This window comes from Delphinapterus leucas, chromosome 2 (genome assembly GCF_059928025.1).
Source record: "Delphinapterus leucas isolate spDelLeu-1000000601 "Yukka" chromosome 2, BTC_Dleu_Yukka2, whole genome shotgun sequence".
NCBI classification, from domain to species: Eukaryota; Metazoa; Chordata; class Mammalia; order Artiodactyla; family Monodontidae; genus Delphinapterus; species Delphinapterus leucas.
In genome coordinates this window covers 114,757,928-114,783,281 of record NC_143130.1, presented here as the reverse complement: position 1 = coordinate 114,783,281, position 25,354 = coordinate 114,757,928, and the positions used below count along the sequence as shown (strand labels likewise).

Below are 25,354 nucleotides of genomic sequence, written 5' to 3'. Positions count from 1 at the left end.
AGTCTTCAATTTGGTGGATTCACTTCACTCAAAATGAACTTTGGTTTTTAAAAATCAAAGGCTTCTGGGACTTCCATGGTGGCTCAGTGGTTAAGAATCCGCCTGCCAATGCAGGGGACACGGGTTCAATCCCTGGTCTGGGAAGATCCCATGTGCCACGGAGCAACTAAGCCCGTGCACCACAACTACTGAACCTGCGTGCTGCAACTACTGAAGCCTGCACACCGAGAGCCCGTGCTCTGCAGCAAGAGAAGCCACCGCAATGAGAAGCCCACTCACCACAATGAAGAGTAGCCCCTGCTCGCCACAACTAGAGAAAGCCCGCGTGCAGCAACGAAGACCCAACACAGCCAAAAATAAATAAAATTAAGGAAAAAAAAAAGCTTCTATTGATTTCTCATTGAGAATGAGTTTCTTAATAACAGGATAATAACTTTCTTGGGGATCAAAAAACACTTCTGATAGCTAGTATCCAGGAAATTTCTATCTGAGACACTATGTGGGAAGTGAATCTCTCCCATGGGCTGTGCTGGTTAACAGTTTGTAAATTATTAACTATCCTCATTCATTCCCATTCATTCTCTGTCTCTTTCATGCTAGACAAGCAACACGCATTTGACTAGCTCATAGCTTTTATATCATTTTATCTGTTGTCTTCCAGAGAATACCAATTAGGTAAGGAGGTTACCTTGGTCTCTGATGAAGACTCTCAAAAAATATTTGAGTCTTGTCAGCAACACATTTCTGAAACAGGCTTTTGGATAGTTTACTTTCAGTGGACAGAAAAATGAATAACATTTATGTTGATTTTTAATAGCTTCATATCTTCATTTAAAATGATAGTATTGATAGTATTTACTCAGTATTATATGTTACATATATATTTTGAGATTAATTTCAAGAGATGATTTGAAATTTGTAGCCTATAGTTCACTGTGTATACTGTAACTATAAAGTTTGGGTTGTACTTTAAGACAATATATGACTAAATTATAAATGAATGCTATAGCACTAAAAGATGAGAGGAGAATCACAGTGAACTGGAATTTTCAAAGAAGAATTGATGGAGAGGATGAGATTTGTACTAGTCTGTAACTGTACTATTATCTAGTGCATACAGTTTAAAATAATTTGGATTAATACAGCAGTAACTACAGTAGATGGAACAGGGGTAGCCTTGTGGGCAAAAGATTTAAATTAAGCATGTTTTTAAATGACTCCACTAAACTCTTTTTGGTAGGTCTCAGATAAGAAGTGAAAAAGAAAAGTATACTTCTTAGAAGCTTTCCTTTTAACAAATTGATTTTATTACTCTCCTAAAGAACGTGGGGGGTTTTTTTGGTTTTCTTTTTTTTTTTATTTCTCCCAGATATATTGCCTAATTACAGTCTCAAGGAAATAGTTTCTTATTTCTGTTGTTTAAAGTTTAATAAACTTTAAAACGTGCCAAATTTCTTTTTATTCCACCTGGATGAAAATAATATATAGAATGAATATTCAAGGGAGGAGAGGTTTTGTTTGTTTTAATAAAAAAGTTGATACCTGGTGAAAGCAAAACATTCTGTTTGGATTCTAACTGAATAAAAATAGTAGGCAGTGGTTTGGAGAATTTTAAAGGAAGTTGTCTGGCAGGATCCCAGATTCAGCAACTATCAGCAGTCTCCAGTGGGTGCCCTTAGAGCACCACAGAGAAACATAGATAGGAAAGTTAAGTTTCTAATTTCCTGTTATCCTAGGTATGATACTTGTTTAAAATGGCAGACCTTTCTTCTTTGGGCCATAGATTTGCATTTCTAGAGAAGAAATATCTTAATCAAAGTACCTGTATTCAACAACAAGTGAATATTTTAAAGCATTTTGTTATCGTGGTTATCTTCGTGTTTAAACAGTTTAAAAGAAACTCTTGTAGTTAACATGACGTTGTCCTAAGATTTAGAAATAGGTTTTTCATATTTTATTTATGTACTTAGAAATTAAACTGTCTTTAAATCAGTTGATTATCTTTATTTTTTATTAAATTTATTTATTTATTTGTTTTTGGCTGCATCGGGTCTTCGTTCTGCACGTGAGCTTTCTCTAGTTGCGATGAGCAGGGCTTACCTTTCGTTGTGGTGCGCGGGCTTCTCATTTTGGTGGCTCCTCTTGTTGCAGAGCACAGGCTCTAGGCATGCCGGCTTCAGTAGTTGCGGCACACAGGCTCAGTAGTTGTGGCTCGCGGGCTCTAGAGTGCAGGCTTGGTAGTTGTGGTACACGGGCTCGGTAGTTGTGGCTTTCAGGCTCTAGAGCGCAGGCTCAGTAGTTGTGGCGCACGGGCTTAGTTGCTCTGCAGCATGTGGGATCTTCCCGGACCAGGGCTCAGACCCGTGTCCCCTGCATTGGCAGGCGGATTCTTAACACTGTGCCACCAGGGAAGTCCCTAATTATCTTTATTTTGACTATAGGATTCTAAAAGTAAGAGAACTTCGCATCGATAATTTTAAAGCACTAAAATGTTTAAAGTTCTGGAATATCAAGATATTTTACACAGAGAAGAAGTTATTACTGATCTTGTGTATGTGTTGTTTATGGTTACTTTTCAATATATTTTGCACCTAGTTGCAAAGAATGAATTACTTAATTCACCTGAAGATTGTTTCACCCTTGACTGTACATTGCAATCATTGGGACAACTTTTTAAAACGTAGATTCTGACTTAATAGTAATGGTATGCATACTACATTGGGCACTGAAATTTTTAAAAACTCCTTAGGTGATTCTGGTGTACAGCCAGGTTTAAGAACCACTACTAAAAATGCTATAAAATAATGTAGATTGTGAGTTGATGAAGAGAGAGGGAAAGGATAGTTATAATTCTCAGTAGTGAAAATTTTCACCATTATACACCCTCTCTGAAAATATAAGTAAGGTAAATCAGCATTTTCAAATTTTATGTCTTTGCTGTTTACTCGGTTACCTATGTGTTTTTATTTCATCCAGACTCAAAACTTTTAATATCTAATTTCATTCTGAACTAATAATTATATGTTATAATTGATACTACTTAGGAATACCAATTCAGTATTACTGAAAACTGGTCATCTCCATCTTCCTGAAGATTCAGAATGTTTTGTTGTGATCTCTGTCAGAATTTGGGGGTAAAGGGTGGAGAAAAATATTTTGGGCTCTTGTAGTCTCATTTACAATCTTTGGCCCATGAATGTGGGCAAGAAAATAGTACAGGTCAGGTTTTGTTATAATGTAACAAAATTCTCAAGCTCTAACCTTAAGTATTTTTACTACTTTCAACATGACACAGTTCCATTATAGCAGGTGACTAGGATGTGATCTAATAATGATGTTTTAGGTTTTAAATTCATAAGGCTAATAACCATATGGTTATCCTTAATTTTTCTTCCTGCAGGCAATTTGGGCATAAATGTATTCTTGAAACATAATGACTTAAATATAATCTTGGAAAATAGGCAGAAAAAACTTTTATATGATACATTAATCATGTTATTTATAATAAAAATTAGAAATGGCCTAAATGTCCCAAACTAGGGAACTGGGTAAATAAGGTATTGTATTGCCAGATTATATAATACTAATAGCTATTTAAAAGTATTTCAGTACATGTGGAATCTAAAAATACAATGAACTAGTGAATATAACAAAAAAGCAGACTCACAGATACAGAGAACCCTCTAGTGGTTACCTGTGGGGAGAGGGAAGGGGGAGGGGCAATATAGGGGGAGGGAATTAAAGGTACCAACCATTACGTAAAAAATAAGCTACACGGATATACTGTACAACTCAGGGAATATAGCCAATATTTTTAGATAACTATAAATTAAGTATAACCTTTAAAAATTGTGAATCACTATATTGTACACCTGTAACATATAATATTGTACATCAACTATACTTCAATTAAAATAAAAAAGAAATATCACAGGAGGCCAAGAGAAAAAAGAGAAAAAAAATTATTTCAATGCAGTAATTAATAAGATGGGATTAATGTTTAGGGAAATGAAAAAGAGTTACTAATAAAGTGTATACACTGTGATCCCAGTTTTCTAAAAATGATATCCATATACCTGGGGTGGAAACGGGACCGGTGAGAGACTAAAACAAAGATGCCAAATGTTAATAGTGGCTCTTTCCAGATGGTGGGATTATGGGTGAATTTTATTTTTCTTTCCTGTGTTTTTCTGAGTTTTTCAGGTTTATTATGATGAACAGAATTAACCTTGAAATAAGGAAATAAATATTTAACTAAATAGACTACTTAGAGTTACCGTGGGTTTTCCCCAAATTTTTAGTGATCCACCATGTTTATTATATTCTCTGAGTTGATTTTATGTATATTGCTTTCCTCAAGTCATACACATGTTAACTTCACACCTTCCCTTTTTTCTGACTTAACTTCTTCCACAGCTGGGTTTTTTAAAGCACAATACCCATATCTATTCTGTTTTGATAACAGAATTGTCATTTGGAACAAAACTGTATTTGGGTCTTGTGGCCTCACCAGAGTGATAGAGGTTTAGTTACAGGCTCAGAGATACTATTGCAAGTACGTTAGAGTTGAGTAAAAGTATACCCATGTGCTATCTTCAGCCAGTCATGCCCTGTTTTCACTCACTGGGTGCAGCTGTCCTTTATATTGTTCAACAAGCACATTTGACTGCTGACTACATGACAAACCCAGATACTAGAGAGATGGAGATCAATTATAAGGTCTATGCCTACCATCAAGATAGTTCATAATGGAAGAAGTATTCTTAAAAATTATTTCAGTTTTCCTGATTTAAAGGGAGAGAAGGGGGGGGAAAGGAAGTTCAGAGCTCTGAAGCAATGTTTCTAAAGAGAAATTGGTGGGAAAAAATGGGGTGATTTATTTCATGGTTACATATTTTTAATCTCAACAAATGGATTTTAAAAAAGGACATGGAAAACAATTTATGGAAGCTACATTAAAACCCATGGACACATTCAACCCCACACCAAAAGTAATGTGCATATATTCATCATAGTTAGAATTGTGAAAATAAGAAGTTTGCTGTCCACCAGTAGGAGAATGGTTGAATAAATTGTAGTATGTGTGTAGTAAAATTTGGCTTCCTGAAAATTATCAAAGAATAAAAATGATTTGAAAAGTGCTAAAGAGGTAATGTTAAGTGAGAAAAGCAAGTGTAAAAACTGTGTTATATATAGTATGATCCCAAGTACATGTTTAAGGTATGGTTGGGGTTCGAAAGGCTGTGCTGCTTCTCATTATCTGAAGTCAGTGCTACCTTTAAAATGAAGGAATGTATTTGAATCCAGTATGTCCTGTTATTAAGAGCAAAAATGTTGACGCAAGTGACTTTCAAAATATTTGTTTAGAAAATAGTTGCTGAAATAGCTGAATTTGCCTGGGTAAATCTGTATTAAGTGATACATTTGTTGTTATTTCTTCACAAAATAATGCTTCTCCCCCACGGTCATAATGACACAAAATCAAAATATTTTTGCATTGGTTGTGATATATTTTCATTTCCTAAAATGCTTCAGTGTGTTTGACAACAGTTTATGTCATTTTAGTAGTTCCAACAAAATGCAACAAAACAAATTTGTAGTGGATACTCAGTACTGTCCTTTGACTTACTTTATCTTTAAATCTTGTTTCTGATTTTAGGCTTCTCATACTGGAACAGCTTTTGGACAGTATAAAGCATACAAAAGGAGCTCGTCAACAAGTAGTTCAGTTACATGTTGTTTCTTCAGTTTCTAGTTTCTTGAAGGTAATTCTGTTTTTTAAAAATTCACGTTTGCTTTATTATTTTTTTCCCCTAATGTATGGCCAACTAAGTAGGTTGGGGAAGGTGTTTTTAAAGGGCTGGTTTTTCCCTCCCGATTTCTCTTAATGTTTCAGGATTTGTAATTCCCCTTTTACCTTTTTTTTTTTTTTTTTTTTTGGCCACACTGCATGGCATGTGGGATCTCAGTTCCCTTACCAGGGATCGAACCCGTGCTCCCTGCATTGGAAGAACAGAGTCTTAACTACTGGACCGCCAGGGAAGTCCCTCCCCTTTTATTTTTTCTCCATATAAAACTTGTTAGTCAGAAATCAAACTTATAATCTTGGCTTAGAACCATGCTTTAACCTACCAACCCTAATATCCCAGATCTGGGATTGTCAGACTATGGCCTATGGACCAAATCTGGCTCATTGTTGCATTTATGGCTGATGGTTTCTAAGTAAAATATAATAGGCTTCATTGATCATTTATTTTATGGAAATCCCTATTAATGTTCTTCTGAACACATACTACAGTGATAATTGATTACCATATTGTTTGCCTGGAGGTTTAAAATTCTAAAGTACTTCATGAGAAAAATGATGTATGTTTACTGTGGATTTTGGTATTCTGATTTTTTTTTAAAGGAGTAATCACCAAATATGAACATATTTGGTTAACCAGAATATACATTCCAAACTGGATAAGAGAATTTACTAGAGTTGCAAGTTTGGATTGTTTTTTACATATTTCAGTATGTGGCTGGCTCTAAGGGACATTTGGGTCCAGAAGAAATGAGAAGACCTGTCCTCGCATTGGTGATGGGAGCCTTAGAAAGTCCCAGCCCCCTCTTGAGATGTGCAGCTGCAGAGGCATGGGCTAGATTAGCCCAAGTGGTTGATGATGGAGCTTTTACTGCTGTATTAGCTCAAGTTAGCTTTGACAAGTAAGTGAATTTCTTACTTAATACTCATGGACTATGTGTCAAAACTGGGTGTGGCTTGTTGGTTTGTTGGAACTTATGAAACTTCATTCTGATAATTAACTTTAAAAAATTGAGAAATATACTTTAAAATAAAGGAGAACTCGCCCCCACCCCGCCTTGGCCTGCTTGTTTTGGAACATAAAACTATTACTAGTTGTTTGGCTTTAGTTTTTAATATGAGAAAGATCACTATCTATATGAGTTATGTAATAGGCCATCAGTGGACTCTGGGAGTAAGAAGCTTATGGAGTTTTATCATGTTAAATATAGATGATAGGTAGTAAGAACAACCTAATGGAAAGAGAGAAGGCTGCAGGTCAGGAAACATAAACTATATTTTTGTTTCTACCAGCTTTGTAACCATGAGCATGTTACTTAATCCTCTCAACCAGTTTTCCTCTATTTCATATAGAAGGTTATTAATGCTACCCTGCTTACTAAGAATATTAAGGTAAATGAGATAATAAACATGAAAGTAGTATGAAAAAATAAAACAACTGCAAATAAAGTTCATGGTTATATTAGTTATATATATATAAAGCTGTATCATTAGTGGTGGTAGTAATGCAGGCAGCGCTTTCACCTTCTAGTCTATTGAATATGTGTATCTTGATTTGGTTATGAGCTCAACGTCTGATGTCAGATTACTAACTCGGTTCAAATCCCAACTCTTCCATTTAATAGTTGGTTACTTTGTAAGAGTCACTTTGGCTAAAATGACTAAGTCACTTTGATTTCCTCATCTGTTAAAAGGAACTGATAATATCAGTAGTGTGAATCTCAAGATTGTTGAGCAGATTAAAGGACCAAATATAAAGCGCTTAAACTAGTATACAATTCATAAGAAAACTCCTAATAAATAATGAGTTCTCTTACTATATTTAATTTTTAAATCAAAGTTCTTGAGTTGGAACTCTCTTTATATGGAATTAGAGTATCTCAGCAATGAGAGTTTTTAAAGTATAACTTAATGATAAAGTAATAATGCCTGCCATATGAATTTAGTGTGTGTGTATTTCTGAGAGACATTGAAATTGCTTATATTTAAATAATTGTTAATAATGGTAAAGACATTTTTATTTAAAATTTTTTCTTTTAAAGATACCTTTCAGGTTATTTCAGAATTTTTTTATCAGTTAACGGTAAATATATTTCTGAATTTTGCAACTCTTCATACAGCAAGTTTGCCTAAGTGACAGCATGCATGCATTGGTTTTGTTTCAGTAATTGTCATTTCCTTTTGTTTCCATAATCACAGACTGAAATCAGCAAGGGACGCAGTTACCAGAACAGGACACTCATTGGCTTTGGGATCCCTACATAGGTACTTGGGAGGAATAAGTTCTTCTCAACATTTGAATTCTTGTGTTGGAATCCTTTACACTTTATCTCAGGACAGCACTTCTCCTGATGTGCAGGTAAGTACTTCATGTGATACCTTCCTTGAAATTCTTGATTTGTAGATAATGCAGATTATGTTTTTATTGACCATTACTAATTTATAAAATAATTCTTGCTCCATAATAAAATCAAAGCCATTGTTAACCTCGATGGATTTTTAAAATTCAAATTCAGTATCTTTACTTCATACGCATTGTCTAAAGTCAAATTCAATATCATTTTCTGAAAATGGATCTCCCTTCCATCTTAAAATAACGTCTACTGTTTTGTAGAGCTTAACAGGTACCATGCATTGTATTACATTCTTCTAAACATATGAACATATTTAATCCTTACAGTAATCTAGTATGTATATTCCCATTATACAGAAAGAAAACTGTGGCTTATAGAAGCTAAGTACTTGCTCACAGCTAAAAAACTAATATATCGTGGAGTCAGGTGAAGAACATAAGTCATGGACTCTGAACTCATGTTCTTAACCACTTTACCATATTATTATACATATCTTACCCATTTCTGTCAATCATCATTCTCCTGATATCTTAATCACATCTTGAATGATTGTTACTCTTCCTGCTTTTTTAATCCCCTTATTGTATCTCTGTCCCCCCTGTGTGTCCCTAATTACTACAGTAGTCTCCTACCTGGTCACTTTATGTTTAAGTTCTTTTCTTTTCAACTCTCCCTAGATGTGAAGCCAAAAATGTTTTCCTGAAAGATTTTCATCTTGCCACTTCCTTAATGAAAAGCTGGGGAAACTGCATATTGCTTCTTTTTTTTTTTTTTTTTGGTATGTGGGCCTCTCCCGTTGCGGAGCACAGGCTCTGGACACGCAGGCTCAGCGGCCATGGCTCACGGGTCTAGCCGCTCCGCGGCATGTGGGATCCTCCCAGACCGGGTCACGAACCCGTGTCCCCTGCATCGGCAGGCGGACTCTCAGCCACTGCGCCACCAGGGAAGACCTGCATATTGCTTCTTAAATCAACTTCTCATTGAAGTCCCATCAACTGATCCAGAAACTTTCTCTGTTATTAACCCAAAGTACTGGTCTTCTCCTAAGCTGATCTTCCTACTTTCCTCCCACACATGTCATTCTCGTATCTGCACTTAATGTTTTTCCTATTGCTCTCCTCTGTTTCTATTCCTTTCTGATAATCCACATTTTTTAGTATTCCAACATCCAGTTTAACCACCTTCCTGTTAAACTTCAACATCCAACACGGCTTTCATTCTTGAGTTACCATATTACTAATAGTTTTCTTTTTTTCACATCATCTGTTACTTGAGTTGATTTATAAGGTGTTCCATTCTTTCTTCTTCATTCCTTTAGTACAGTACTTTTTGCTTCTGTTTATTATATTTCTCCTTTTCCCCTTCAAGAAGTCTGTTCTGAACACACATCCTTTTATATTGACTATCTTTTGTTGATTAATTTAAATTGTTCTTTCCATGGCATCCAGTGTCATCAAATCTGACTCTTCTTGACTGCTGCTATCTCTCACCTAATGGGAGTTCATTTTTGTAGCATTTAAAGTACTGTAAGCTTTTCGTATACATCTATTGATAAGAGGGGTAAAAGTTTCTCAGTTGATTTCCAAAAAGGAGGACTCTTCAGATACTTCTTGTTATAAAAAGTTCAAGCATACATAAAAGTAGAGAACATGCTATAAGGAACCTCTTACACCCATCATCTAGCTTCAGTGGTTATCAGTGTATGGCCAGTCTTGTTTGAACCAGAGTTGCCAAACTTATTTTATAAAGGGCCAGGTAGTAAATTATTTAGGCCTTACATGTTATACAGTCTCTGTCAACTGCTCAATTCTGCCATTATAGCAGGAAAGCAGCCATAAATAATATGTAAACAGATGAGCATGACTGTGTTTCGACAAAACTTTATTTCTAAAAATAGGTGGCAGGCAAGATTTGGCTCAAAGGCATTTTGTTTAATATATAAATACATATTTATATATAACATGTATATTTGTTTTATAAATATAAATATTTATAATATTTATATTTATAAATATATTTATTTTTATATACTTATAACACTGCACCTGTTAGAAGTGTGCATCTCTGTGAATAAAGTGTAGGAACTGAATACACCATGTAACCAGCACCTAGATCAAGAAACAGAGCAATATCAATACCCCAAACACTCTCCTCATGTTCTCTTCTAGTTACTACCTGTCCCACCAAGGATAACCACTATCCTAATTTCCAACAGCATGTATTAGTTTTGCCTGCTTTTATACTTTATATCAATGGAATAATATGGTATGTACTTTTTTATGTCTGGCTTTCTTCAACACTGTGTTCAAGAGATTTGTCTGTAATTGTTGCATGTAGTTGTAGATATTGTTGAATCTTTTAAAAACTTGAATTTTCATTTTCTATATAGATTAAACATTAAACAGTTCTCAACAAACCAGATTTAGTTCAAGCTTTTAGCTAAAGAACCAAACACTGTATGGAATTCTTAGTGCTGAGATATATGCACATATGCCATTCTAAATTAGGCATTTGTCTCTCGATTGTTTTTTACTGGATATTTAAAGAGAAAAATTTTCTTAAAACTCCTGAAGTTCTCCATTTCTCTCTCCAAGTTAGTAATAACACACAAATACTTTACTGTGCTATTACATTATCACTTGCTTCAACAAAAGAAAAACTCATTGTGTTTTATGTTTCTTAATGCTGCTATAACATTTTAAATTGTTTTTCTCTGTCTTCACAGACCTGGGCACTGCATTCTCTCTCATTGATAATTGATTCTGCTGGCCCACTCTATTACACACATGCAGAACCAACCCTGTCTCTTATTATTATGTTGTTGTTAAATGTGCCTCCTACTCATGCTGAAGTTCACCAAAGCCTTGGTCGCTGTTTGAATGCCCTTATTACTACACTGGGTCCAGAACTACAAGGTATGCATAGCTGCTTTTGTGATGTTTTACATAAAAATATACGCGTAAAAATGAATTCAGTTCCTATTATTGACTCAAACGTTTCTCAATAAAGTGAAGTTTAGCGGAATGCTCTTTTCAGATATATGGGCAGAATGTTGAGAACAGTCTTGGGAAGACTTTGACTCCTGGATGACGACATGATAGAAAAAACATAGAAACTTAATCTAAGCTTCACCATTACTTAATTGGGTGACTTTGGGGAAATCCTCATGTCTCTAAGCTTTAGTTTCCTCTTCTATCAAATAAGAGAAAATGTGAAAAACCCTTGTGATTGGCGCATAGTAGGTGCTCCGTATATTTTGTTAAAATAAATGCTAGTCTTATTTTTCTTACCTTGAAAAGATAAGGAGTACCATATTTAGAAAGATTAGATATGTCCTAAAAATGCTTTCCTTAACCAGTAAAATGACAGACATGAAATGGAATAGTTTAAAGAACTCTATCTCTTTTAAGATATAAATGACAGAGCCCCAAAACTCAGTTATTCTGATCTATTCAGATGCAAAGTACATGATTTTAATATATGAAAGCAACTCTCAACTAATACAAGCAGGGTGAAGTTTATTAGCACTTTCTAATTCTACTTTTCATGAAAATTTGATGTAAACTGCAGATAGTCTTAGGTTCTTCTTTGCCTAATCATTTGTGTTACCATAAATCTTTCAGACTGAAACTAACTAACATAATCTAAAAATCTATAACCTGGATTATCCCTGCTTTTGTAGGAGAAATTTACTTCACAGAACCTTAAGTTTAAGATGGGGGAAAAAAAGAAATTTTAAGCCCAGCAATATATGTTTAAAGGGTAATGATTTTATAGACCAATTGTTAAAAGTTTTCTGCTTTCATTTTAGGTAACAGTACTTCCGTTTCTACCCTAAGGACTTCCTGTCTGTTGGGTTGTGCAGTGATGCAAGATAACCCAGACTGCCTTGTCCAAGCTCAGGCCATCTCATGCCTTCAGCAGCTTCACATGTTTGCTCCACGACATGTCAACTTGTCTAGCCTGGTCAGCTGCCTCTGTGTGAGTATAAAATTGTATATGTTCTTAGTTTCTATTATTGGAAATTTAAATTTAATTATTCTCTAGACTGTACAATAGCTATTTTCCCTCAGTTCTGGTCTTTTTTGGGTGGTGGGGGGCAACTTCATATAATCATATCTTAAACCTCTCATATATTGATTCATTTTTTTTCCGTTAATGTTGAACTTAGTATTTGGAATATTGATTCGTTAATCAGTAAAGACATACTGAGTGCTAATATCACAGGTAGTATATAATGCTATAGGACCTGGAAATATTTATGTGGTAACATCTATTTTTTCCTACTTCTTCTTCTTCCTCTTTCCCAAATTATTACATATAAAGTTCTTTTCATCCCAGATGGGCAAATAATATTTTTCCTTAATATTCTACCAGCATATGCATCAATATCTGGGTTCTAATAGTGTGTCTAATGAATATAGAAAGGTGAAGGTGATCAGTAAAAAAGTTCTGATGAGATGGTTCATAATCATTAGTGGTTTTTAAGATTTACCTTGAGCATCACCAGTTTCTATCTGGACTTGCCTGAAAAAGTTGAGTTACACTTGGAGTTAAAACTTGACACTGGGGACTTCCCTGGTGGCACAGTGGTTAAGAATCCGCCTGCCAATGCAGGGGACACGGGTTCGAGCCCTGGTCCGGGAAGATTCCCACATGCCACAGAGCAACTAAGCCCATGCACCACAACTACTGAGCCTGCGCTCTAGAGCCTGCGAGCCATAACTACTGAGCCCATGTGCCACAACTACTGAAGCCCATGCACCTAGAGCCTGTGGTCTGCAATAAGAAAAGCCACTGCCATGAGAAGCCCATGCACCGCAACGAAGAGTAGCCCCCACTCGCCGCAACTAGAGAAAGCCCGCACGCAGCAACGAACACCCAATGCAGCCAAAATTAAATAAATAAAATTAAAAAAAAAACAAAATCAAAAAACTTGACACCTTTGCTTTTCTACTTTTTCTGCCCCTGTAATGTTCACAGCACACTCCCCTTAGTAACATGACAGTTGAGAATCATTACTTTAGACAGACCTTTCATTTTCAAGCTTAAGACAAAATATGCATTTCAGGCCTTGAAAGAACCTCAAAAATCAGTAAAACCAACCTTCTCAATAAAAATATAAACTGAAGACCAGAAAGTGAAATATTTTGCCCAAGGTAACATACCTAGGGAATAGTAGCTCTAAGCCTAGAATCCAGGTTTCTGAACTCCTTGTCCAGTCCTCGTTTCATTATTTCATATTGACTTTGTAGTTATGGACCCTCTTAGCTCTGCTCCCTCCTAGCTATGTGGCCTTAGGGACGTCCCATAACCTCCTTCAGCCTCAGTTATCGTGTCTGTAAAACACGAGGATTACACAAGATGCCGTCTATAAATGCACTTGTCCTCGGCACTTAATAACCACTCAGTAAATTGTAATTGTTTTTATTTTCTTAACATGTAACTTAAATATAGAATTGTATTTATCTCCATATTGATTTTCATAGTCATAATTATGTAAGACTCTTAAAGAGAGGACGTAACTAACATTTCTGATAGAAACTTTGGTTTCTGTTTGGGTTAAACATGTATTAGAGAAAACAGCACTTACTGGAAAAGAATTTTACCTTTATCATTCAGCAACTTTTCCCCAGGAATATTGCTCTTTATATTTGAAGAACAATTGCCAATACCAATTACTGAAAAATACTCACTACTTTGCAAGTCGATCTAACTTTCTACTCTCCATTTAAATATAACAACACTGGGACTTCCCTGGTGGCGCACTGGTTAAGAATCCGCCTGCCAATGCAGGGGACACGGGTTCGAGCCCTGGTCCGGGAAGATCCCACATGCCACGGAGCAGCTAAGCCAGTGCGTCACAACTACTGAGCCTGCGCTCTAGAGCCTGGAAGCCACAACTACTGAAGCCCACACGCCTAGAGCCCGTGCGCTGCAATGAGAAGCCACTGCAATGAGAAGCTCATGCACTGCGATGAAGAGTAGCCCCCGCTCACCACAACTAGAGAGAAAGCCCGTGCATAGCAACGAAGACACAACATAGCCTAAATAAATAAAAACAATACTGCCATTTTTTCTTCTTGAACCATAGTAGAAAATTTCCATTAATACCCTTTTAAAATTTCTTCTTTAACTGATACATGAATTCATTTATTAAGTAAAGTTTATTGAGAAATAAAAAGCAAGAATAACTACTAATTCATTGTGAATTAGATCTGATCAAATTCGGTACTCTTTTCTTTTACCAGACTGAGAAGGTTACATACAAAGAAGAACAGAGACTGTTCTCAGATCTTTTTTTTAAGGTACATTCAGAGCAACTGAGAAAATCAGAAGTAACAATTACAGGTCTTATTCATGTTACTCATAATACTTAAGCTATAAAATGGATTTTCTTATACAGAAATTAAATTCAAAAATTGCTATCACGGGCTTCCCTGGTGGCACAGTGGTTGAGAGTCCGCCTGCCAATGCAGGGGACACGGGTTCGTGCCCCGGTCCGGGAAGATCCCACATGCCATGGAGCGGCTGGGCCCGTGAGCCATGGCCGCTGAGGCTGCGTGTCCGGAGCCTGTGCTCCGCAACGGGAGAGACCACGACAGTGAGAGGCCCGCATACCGCAAAAAAAAAAAATTGCTATCACTAGCAATTTTGTGTTATCAAAACTTGTGTTAATTTTGTATCTTAATATTTTGATTAGTAAAGCTTTTATTCTAAATTTATTATTGTATTTTAAAGTATGCCCTGTAGTAAGAAGATTGGGGCTTCCCTGGTGGCACAGTGGTTGACAATCCACCTGCCAATGCAGGGGACATGGGTTTAAGCTCTGGTCCTGGAAGATCCCACATGCCGTGGAGCAACTAGGCCCGTGTGCTACAACTACTGAGCCTGTGCTCTAGAGCCCGGAAGCCACAACCATTGAGCCCTTGTGCCACAACTACTGAAGCCCGCGCACCTAGAGCCTGTGCTCCGCAACAAGAGAAGCCATCACAATGAGAAGCCCGCGCACCACAGGGAAGAGTAGCCCCCACTTGCAACAACTAGAGGAAGGCTGCGGGCAGCAACCAAGACCCAACGCAGCAATAAATAAATAAATAAAATAAATAAATTTATTTTAAAAAATTGCTTTTGCTTTCCTATTAACAACTTTATGATCAGGTTTCTTTTCTACATAGAACTTAATTTTTTAGCATGAAGTGTTTTCATATTAACTGAAACTCCCTGAGTATTCAGAATGCATTTAATCATTAGGAAGGAATCTTACTGCAAAGGGTTTTCTTCTAACTGCATGCTATTTAATTTCCATTCTGAACTTGGCGTTAGCTACACTTGCAATTCTGACTACTCACAGTTTTAAAACTTGGCTTCCAAGAATAAGAAATCTATAATTAACTTGTGATGAGGTAAACCATTAACTTGGTCCCTTGCTGGACACCTGTTCATGTGAATGTAATCCAGATCACTCCTTTCACACTCATGTCTACTTGTTCTGGTTATGTTACTGAGGCTTAATGAAAGATTCCAAAGGAAAACCTAATTACACAAATGTGCATTTTGAAATTATTGTATTTTTTATATCTTTACATCTTGAGCTGTTTTTAAAATCTTACCTCAACTCATATTTTAAGTTGGAAAATGAAGTATTTATGGCATCTTTTTTAAAGCTGAAGCTAAGCCAGTTTGAATGATAGCTCTATTAACATTTACATTTTAATGCTTAGCTGACTGTTGTCAAAGTCATCCTAGTATTTATCTTTTGGTTTTGTCATGACCAGTCTGTCATTTGTTTTTGTGCAGGAGATCTTGTTGGATAATTCTGTGTTGGTAGGTCCCTGACCCTCGATTCCTAACTTTTTTTGAGGTTTGCAGTGCTGTTTCTTTGTGTTGTGTTTTTTTTTTTTTTTTGGTTGTAGATGTTCTTGTTTTCCTCTGCATCTCTTTGTTTAAGCTAACCATTAATGCAAAGTCCAGTGTGTATAGCATGTTACATGGTGTTTATTTAATACCCATGTAAACAAATCCTCCCTAACCTTCTCCAGCTGGTGCACTGACTCCTTGCACTTAATTTTGCATCATTTTGATTTAATGTATTCATTTCAGAAAGGAATTGTAATTACAGTTTGATTTAATTTCTGTATTTTGCTTGCTTGATTTGTTTGCCTTAATCCACTCTATTCCTCTTCCCAATATAAATGCTGGAGAATGACATGGAAATATTAAGCGTCCCATTTTGCTTTGTGTGACGGCCTTTTAATATTTTTTCTACCAAACAAGTAAAGAGTACTTTTGAGCATGCTTTTTCTAAAAGATTGTTTGACCAGCCTGAATAAACGCTGCACCTGCCTTGTATTATATGCTTGTAAAACTCCAGTTAAAGTAACTAGTAGATTTATTAACTTTTCTTTAAAATTGTCTTAATAGAGTGCTTTTTTGTCATTGTTGTTAAATATAGCCGTAATCTTGGGCATGAATTAACCTAATCGTTTACATTTTAACTTCTCTGTTATCCTGTATACTAGTTTCTAACAGCAGAGTTCTTAAACATGACTAGAATGACATGACCTTGAGACTTTGTGAATGGCATTCCTGTCTTTCCACTTTTGAGTTCATGATATAGCTTGAGGGTATAATAGAACATATTTATAAAGCAGTTCTCATCTGTATGTTTCACTGCTAATATATTCACAAACTTTTCTTGCCTTTTATCTTCTGATAAAATTAAGGATTTAGCTCTCTTTGCATGTATCATATATCACAAACCAGCTGCCACTACGTACTCTTTTCCTCAGAATTTTGCCTCTGCTCTTTTCAGCAGACTCACCTACTTCAGTCCTGTCTTTGACACATAAACCAGATCTAAAGGCACATATATGAATTATGCCATTATTTCTAAAATTTTGCTCAGAAAAATCACTATTATAAGACATTTATTGTCATAAGCCACACCAAACTGGTCTTTATTTTCATAGTTAGGACAAAATAAATTTCAAAATCTCTAGGCTTTATTCTACTTATGAAATCATTAAGAATTGGTATCCAGAAACCTTTGACTTGTTTTAATTGCTCATTTAAGGTATATCACCAATTGTATCATTTACCCTAGGTAGACACAACCTATTGAGATTTACATGGTTTAAATACTTCTCAGTAAAAATATGTATTGAGCCTATCATTCTGAGCAGAAATATTCTCTATTGCTAAGACACTTACATATCTATGTACATATATGTATATTCATATATAAGTAGATATACATGTATAAAATTTGCTATCTATAATGTTGTTTCTAGAGAGCATTTTTGGTGAATATGTTTTCTGAGTAAGACTCTTTCTGCCTTTATTTGAAAATGCATTTACTTACTATGTATGGCATCTGAATAAACTACTACTGATAGACGCTGCATTAATAATAACTAACATTTATCGAGTGCTTACTATTTGCCAGGTACTGTGCTAAGCACTTTTGCATGTTTCTTTGTGTTGACTTCACAACAGCCCTGTGAGATGGGGGTAGTGTTATCTCCATATAACAAATGAGGAAACTGAGACACAGAGAGGTTAAATAACTTGCCCAAGGTCACACAGCTAGTAAGTCGTGGATCTAGGACTCAAACTGAGACAGTTTGACTCCAGAGCCTCCATTTTAACCAGTATGCTACAGTGCTTATATGGATTTGTATAAACTTCTACTTAGAGATTCATAATATAGTTCCATGAGCACATATATATAAGCTGCAAATAAATTATTTCTCAATTGTATCTCTTTTGTCTCCCAAAACTGTTTTACTCATATAAATTTTATGTCTTCTAACATTGTCAGGAGGCTTTTGCTTGGATTTGTTTATGAATATTGCCTAATAAGTACATGTATTACTCCTTAAGCTGTTTCTAAGTTGTATAATAAAAAATATGTGCTAGGATAGTTGAAGTTTCTGTGTATTTAGTAAATTGTGTCCAGCCCATCACTGGGCTGGACACAATCAGGAGGGGCCCAGTGAATATCTGTTAGATGTATTGAATGCCACCAAGAATTTCAGCTCTTTTACTTCCCAAATGGTGTTTTTCAGGTGAATCTTTGTAGTCCCTATTTGTTACTGAGACGAGCAGTACTGGCTTGTTTACGTCAGCTTGTTCAGAGAGAAGCAGCTGAAGTTTCAGAACACGCTGTTATGCTTGCTAAGGATAGCAGAGAAGAGTTGACTCCAGGTAATTCTTTTTATCAGTATTATGTCCAGCTCAGATGACTGTTTTAATCTTAAATCTTCCATATAAACATGAGTTTTTAAAACAAAATTTAAAAGTTAGTATATAATGTCTTAAACCTGCTACAAGTGATAATTGCTAACAGTGATTATCATTCCACCCAGTGATGTTACTGGTTTAGATAATGGTTCTCAATCTTAGGCCCCCTACAGCAGCGACATCCACCTCACCTTGGAACTTGTTAGAAATGCAGATTATTGGGCCCCATCCCAAATCTGCTAAGCCAGAAATCTGGCAGTAGAGCCCAGCAATCTCTTACTTATTTTTCTACAATAATGATAATGGTACTGAAGTTTGAGAGCCATTGGTTTCAAACGAGTTTTTTCACAATAATGGATTGAAACTGGATTTAGCGCTGAAGTCATTTTATCATATACGCCTTTCTTCCCCCTAAATCTCATTCAATAAAATTTCTCATAGATGAATCTGCTTCAAGTTAAAGGATTTTTATACCCTTTTTATATTTTAGAGCTGAATTAAAGGATTTCTTGGCCAGTAAGATTTGTTTTAAGTATGTCTCTTCATTTTAAAATTATGTGAATAACTCAAACATGCATATAAATTCAAACAGCCTATAAAAATAGTAATGATAATATCTTACACTTTAAAAGTATATAGTTTCCCAAGTGCTGTCACACTTCTAGGTCTCAGACTTCATAAAGCTTTCCAATATCTAAAGCTCTCAGATCTATAATATATTTTACTGTCATGCTGTGCTCTTTAAATTAGTTTTATTATTATATTAAAACCTTTGCTCTGACTTGAGTTTATCAGCATTGCTGAACTGTTATAGTAGTCATCAGACAGGTTGCAGAACATGGTTAATGTGTGGTATTCTCCCCAAAGTGACCTTTAACTTATATTCACCACTGGAATTATCTGTATTTGTTGCTTTAGGATTTTATTATGTAACTGTACTGGTACATAATTATTGAATTAGCTGTGTGATTAAAATTATAGTAAAGGGGCTTCCCTGGTGGCGCAGTGGTTAAGAACCCGTCTGCCCCGGTCCAGGAAGATCCCACATGCTGCAGAGCAGCTAAGCCCATGAGCCACAACTACTGAGCCTGCGCTCTAGAGCCTGAAAGCCACAACTACTGAGCCCGCGTGCCACAGTTACTGAGGCCCGCATGCAGAGAGCCCGTGCTCCGCAGCAAGAGAAGCCACTGCAACTAGAGAAAGCCCATGCTCAGCAATGAAGACCCAACACAGCCAAAAATAAAATTAGAGAAAAATTTATAGTAAAGAACTCATTACATAATTCCTTTTTAAAAGTTTTGTACTTTCTCAAACCCATGGAAAAGTTGAAAGAAATGTGCAGTGAACACATAGATTCACCTACTACCTTTATGATACTCATTTTATATATCTCTCAGTATATATACACACACACACAAACCTCGTGCCAAACCATCTGAAAGCAGGTTGCAGGCATCATGATGGTTCACCCCTAAATACTTATTTGCATTTTTCAAGGACATTCTCCTACATGACCACATGTTATTTCCATACCTAGTAAAATCAACATTAATTTAGTAGCTTCATAGAATGTACAGTCCTCACACAAATTTCCCATTATAAAAAAAAAAAAGTCCTTTATAAACTCTTTCCTACCCCTCTCACCCCCATCCAAATTTATGATCCAGTCATGACTCACACATTACATTGGGCTGTTCTGACTCCTAATCAGAAACATTCCTACCTCCTCCTTCTGATCTTTAAAAGATAACTCCTCTTTTAAAATAGTAGCATAATCTTTATAACTAAATGCTTTCATAATTGCCAAATGAGTTAAATCTTCAAGAGAAAATGTATATGTTCTTTTGACATTTTCAGAATTAGAGGAAATAGACACTAGATCAAGGTTTTTATTTCTTTTTTGAGATGATTTATTACTTTGCAGTGAGAATATTGTGTAGTAATTTATATTAATTCAGTAGTCTTCTTCAGATCCACTGTAGTTTAGTTGCAGTAATTAAACACTGTTCTCCATACAATAGTTGTTTTCTGTCTGAGTTTTAGTCTCATGTTAATAAATGTAAAGCTTTTGTACCAGAATAAGTAAAACTTAATTATGATTATTTATTTGAATTAACTTTAAAGAAAAGATAAAATAATCATACCAAGAAACATCATATAAATTTTTATAAGTATTGAATGCTAATTGGGTTTAAATGTTTACCTAATTTAAGGAAAACATATTAGTTAACTCTTAATAAAGATTTATCTTTCAATGACATTGCATAGAAAATAACTTTGCAGTGTTGTGAATAATTACCAAACTTGAATTGTGAACTAAAATAGACCTCAGTAGGTTGAGGTGCAATATTTGGACTAGTTCTTTAGAATATATTTGCATGTAATATTTTAATAACTACTGAATGTGTGTGCTTCTCATATGGCAGTTTTGTTTTCTGTATTACTTAGATCATCGATTTTCTTCTTGTCAGATGCTAACATCAGAGAAGTGGGCCTTGAAGGGGCCTTATTGACCTTACTTGACAAAGAGACAGATGGGAGATTATGCCATGATATCAAAGAGACATTAAACCATATGCTCACATCTATGGCAGTGGATAAACTCTCCTTTTGGTTAAAGCTTTGTAAAGATGTACTTGCTGCATCAGCTGGTAAGTATTGGTGATTACCAGCCAACATAATAAAATTAAAAGTAAGAGCATTATATAAAATTGTTTGCTAGTGACAATTTATCAATCTGGATATTTGGGTTATAATTGCTTGTTTTTTTTAATGGAGATTCCAGTCCAACACTTAAAAGCCTACTTTTTTTTTTTTTATAATTGTCTTATATGAGTTTCCTGTGAAAAACAAACTAAAAATTAGAATTGTTATTTTATGCTATAAAAGGGATGACCTAACTTACAGCACCCCCATCATTTATTTTCATACATATGAGAAATATTTGAGGTGTTGCGTCAAATCAACTTAGTAGAAAACTCACCAAGAGTTATGACATTTTGAGCAAGCCAGTTTCCCTACTCTTAATAATGTTAATTTAAAATATATTAATAGTGTTATTAGTGAGAAAGTGTGTTAGAGTCTTTAAAATTTATATCCTGGACTAAGAAAATGAATGAGGAAGAAAGAGGATAGAAACCAATTCTGTTCCAGGTATTGTACATATTTTATATGATTTAATCCTTTAACCATCCTATGAGTAGGCAGTATTATTCCATTTTACACGAGAGAAAACAAGACTTGGAAAGGTTAAGTAATTTTCCCAAAGACACACACAGATGTATTCAAACCTTAGCCTACATGACTTTAAAATCTTAATTTTTCATAATATTTCAGTAGCTCTCAACTCAGTTACTTAAGCCTTATAATTTAATGTAGCTTTGGTCTCTGAGTTATGTGAAAGGAAGAAAGGTACCATAAAATTTCTGGCATTTTTTAAAATATTCTTCTCTGTCTGCCTCTGTTCTTCTTGGTACTCTTCCAGTGATTTATACCTGCTCTTTCAACCATTATGCTCTACATGTTTCCTTCTTCAATGTTCTCCTCTATCCACACTACTTAAGAACCTAGAAGGACTTCTTTAAAAGAAAAAAATATATGTGCATAGATAGGTTGATTATACTTTTCTGGTATCTTAACTATCTTTTTAAAAATTTTTAATAGCTCAATTTTATTTCACCATTTATTCTTTATCCTTTGTAGTTTGCCTCTATCCCTTCTTATTAGGAAAACCCACATTTCAGTCTTTACTTCTCAGTTTTAAGACAGGAGTTCGCCTTAACTTTATTTGTAACATCATTGCTATCTATTGTATCACACTCAAAAAATGTTGACGTACAAGATAATTTAAGAAAAACAAGTTGGTTTGTTTTATAGCATAAGTTCCAATTTAAGTTGAGTTAAACAGTTAATAAGTTAGCAGCTAGTATAATATTAAGGGGAAATAATTTACTACTTAATGGCTCTGGCCATCAGGACAATTTGAGACTGTAATTACAGCAATGGGTCTGTACTGAAAAAAACATTTTTGGACATTTTCAGTGGGTTCAGGAACCTTCTTAAATTCATTCAAGGCCCCAGTGTTAAAACAACATCTCTAGTTCTATCCACCACACTCCCTACTAGGGAATTCTGAGCTTCCTTAAGTATATCCATCTACATACAGGGGATTGATAATTATTTTAGTATCATGTTCAGTTTTCACTTTAAATATAATTTAACAACTTTGTCATTTTTTAAGAATAGTTTTTTTAGCATTTCTTTAGATACCACTGTTATTAGTAGTCATTTTGATCAACAGTAATTCTAGTCTGTACTTGAAGTCATTGTGTCCCTTTATAAATATATCTTCCAACTGATTGTGATTATGTGTATTCTCCCTTGATAAAAGATTTTACAACTGTAACTTGTGTGGATACAATGCAAGAAGAGGAAGGAGATAAAGGGGATGATGCTTCAGTTCTGACCATCAGAAATGATGGCAGACCTCATCCTTTTACCAATCCGCGATGGGCTACAAGAGTCTTTGCTGCTGAATGTGTCTGCAGGATAATTAACCAGTGTGAGCATGCACACAGTGCACATTTTGACATCGCTTTAGCACAAGAAATGAAAAAAAGGGATTCAAGAAGTAAGTGGCATAATAATGAAAAGACCAAATGATATACATTGAAATGCTGTCTGCCTATAGTATATTTTTAATGTTCAAATACATTTTTAATGATTAAACTTCTTAAATTCACATTCACTTTTCTTTAGTGGACATATGTGATATATTAAGTTTATAGAGAATAGTCATGTTCTTGGAAAGTAGTATGTACATTAGCTAGTTGCCAAATTTTATTTTCTAAATTTTATTTTCTGAATTGTAACTTAGAGCAGTTTTGCTCATAGATTATTTTGGTTTCAAGGATATTACCTAGAAGATATGTAATCTCAATGTATCTCAATGTATGTATCTCAATGTAAAGTAAACCGAGTTTAAGACCATTTCGACCTTTTATTGTTCAGTTTTATTATTTTTACCTAAATGCATGTGGGTTATGGTTTAATGTCTAATTTTTTAAAATCACTTAAGCACATATGTTCAAAGACTCAATGCTTATTTCTCAGTGCCTTGGAAATATTCTTTACCTGACAAAAGAATCATAAGGCAAGATGTTATGGTCAGTCTGAGAGTATGAATTAGGTATTTCTATTTTAATTGTTTTTCAAGTAAGCATTTATTGAGTCTCTTATTTGTGATGAGCACTATTCTGATATAGGTGCTTACTGACTCCTGTGCTCCCAATTAAAACTGTAATTGGCACTTACTAAGATGAGTTGGTTTCTTCAGTGTGACCTATAACTAGTATACTTCTTTGAATTAGTCTCACATATTTTTTAGGTAAAGGTTAGTTGTACCTGTAAACATTTTATTGTTGGAACAGTGTTAAATGATTGTCTTATGTCTCTCCCCAGTAGAATTATTATACCAAAGAATATGTTGTAGGCATGAAAAGAATTATCATTTATAATTTCACAGCTAGAAATACTTTTATGCTCCTATCACTTGTGTGTGTGGCAGGACATGCAAAAGAGTAAGGTAATGTAGTCCATATAAAGAACCACATAAAACTTTTTTTAAAGGGACATTGTCTTTTAGCCTCAACTTGATGTAAAGAGGATGATTAAATTACCGCCTAATTCATCAAAACCCAGTCTCCTAAGTACCTTCTAATGTACTTTTGTCAGAAAGTCTGGACAAAATTTTTATTGAAGGTACTATTAGTACTCTTTTAAAGGATGCTAATTCTGCCTTTGTTTTTGAATAGCTGCATAATTACTTGCTTTGGGATAGTTGTTTGTATGTGAGTATTTGCACAGGTGCAGTAAAGCCAGCTTTAAAGTCTGTATTTAACAAACAGTAAAATGTGAATCAAATCAAAAGTACTTAAAAGAAAGTCTAGGTTATGAAATTAAAAGGAGGAAAAATTATCACTTAACATAAATCTTAGTTCCAGCGTATTCTTTTTCTTAATATTTTTTTTAATATTGCAGATGACTTTTTGGTGCTACATCTTGCTGACTTAATTCGCATGGCTTTTATGGCTGCCACAGATCACAGTGATCAGCTCCGTCTTTCTGGCCTTGAAACACTGTTAGTTGTTATTCGGCGATTTGCAACTATTCCAGAACCAGAGTTTCCAGGTCATGTGATTCTGGAACAGTATCAAGCCAATGTAAGCTCTTTCTACTAGAGAATTTTATTATTATTAAAAGTCTGTGAAACTAATTGGCATGTCACCTTTTAATACGTAAATGAGTATGTATCTCTGCTAATATATCACCAGTATAATCAGTATATGTTTAAAGAAGAAATCTTCATGTAAAAGCAAAATAATACATAAAATAGGTCTTTTATAACACTAAAGGTTAATTTTCATAATTAAAACCTTTTTGGTAATTTTGGGGGAATAAAGGGCTTTTTAAAAAAATCAACATTCATTTACTAAGTTAATCTTTAACAATAACCCTGTGGGATAGGCATTGTTCTTTTTTTTTTTTTAATTTTATTTATTTTTGGCTGCGTTGGGTCTTCATTGCTGTGCACGGGCTTTCTCTGGTTGTTGCGAGCGGGCGCTACTCTTTGTTGCAGTGCACAGGCTTCTCATTGCAGTGGCTTCTCTTGTTGCGGAGCACAGGCTCTAGGCACGCGGGCTTCAGTAGTTGCAGCACGCTGGCCCTAGAATGCACAGGCTTCATTAGTTGTGGCGCATGGGCTCTAGAGCACAGGCTCAGTAGTTGTGACGCACAGGCTTAGTTGCTCCACGGCATGTGGGATCTTCCCGGACCGGGGCACGAACCCGTGTCCCCTGCATCGGCAGGCGGACTCTCAACCACTGCACCACCAGGGAAGCCCTCTGTAAGCTTTTTAACTGGTGTTTTTTTGACTGGTGCATTGAGCAGC

General features: G+C 35.2%; 2 protein-coding genes across 6 annotated transcripts in view; one reads left to right on the top strand and one right to left on the bottom strand.

The window, feature by feature from the left end:
* Positions 1-25,354, bottom strand: part of LOC111164158 (uncharacterized) — a 134,277-nt gene that overhangs the window by 35,105 nt on the left and 73,818 nt on the right. Inside the window, exon 12 of the mRNA XM_089906261.1 lies at positions 1-25,354. This exon is cut by the window's left edge and continues 35,105 nt beyond it. The gene's annotated coding sequence lies outside the window, so the exon portion shown is untranslated.
* Positions 1-25,354, top strand: part of HEATR5A (HEAT repeat containing 5A) — a 112,078-nt gene that overhangs the window by 63,106 nt on the left and 23,618 nt on the right. For all 5 annotated transcript variants that reach the window (XM_089907561.1, XM_089907560.1, XM_089907559.1 and 2 more), the window contains 9 exons: positions 5,660-5,765; positions 6,518-6,708; positions 8,006-8,165; positions 10,886-11,075; positions 11,972-12,141; positions 18,231-18,369; positions 20,877-21,056; positions 22,796-23,035; positions 24,445-24,626. In XM_089907561.1, the coding sequence (XP_089763687.1) occupies positions 5,660-5,765; positions 6,518-6,708; positions 8,006-8,165; positions 10,886-11,075; positions 11,972-12,141; positions 18,231-18,369; positions 20,877-21,056; positions 22,796-23,035; positions 24,445-24,626 (1,558 nt within the window). The remainder of the gene's footprint in view (positions 1-5,659; positions 5,766-6,517; positions 6,709-8,005; positions 8,166-10,885; positions 11,076-11,971; positions 12,142-18,230; positions 18,370-20,876; positions 21,057-22,795; positions 23,036-24,444; positions 24,627-25,354) is intronic.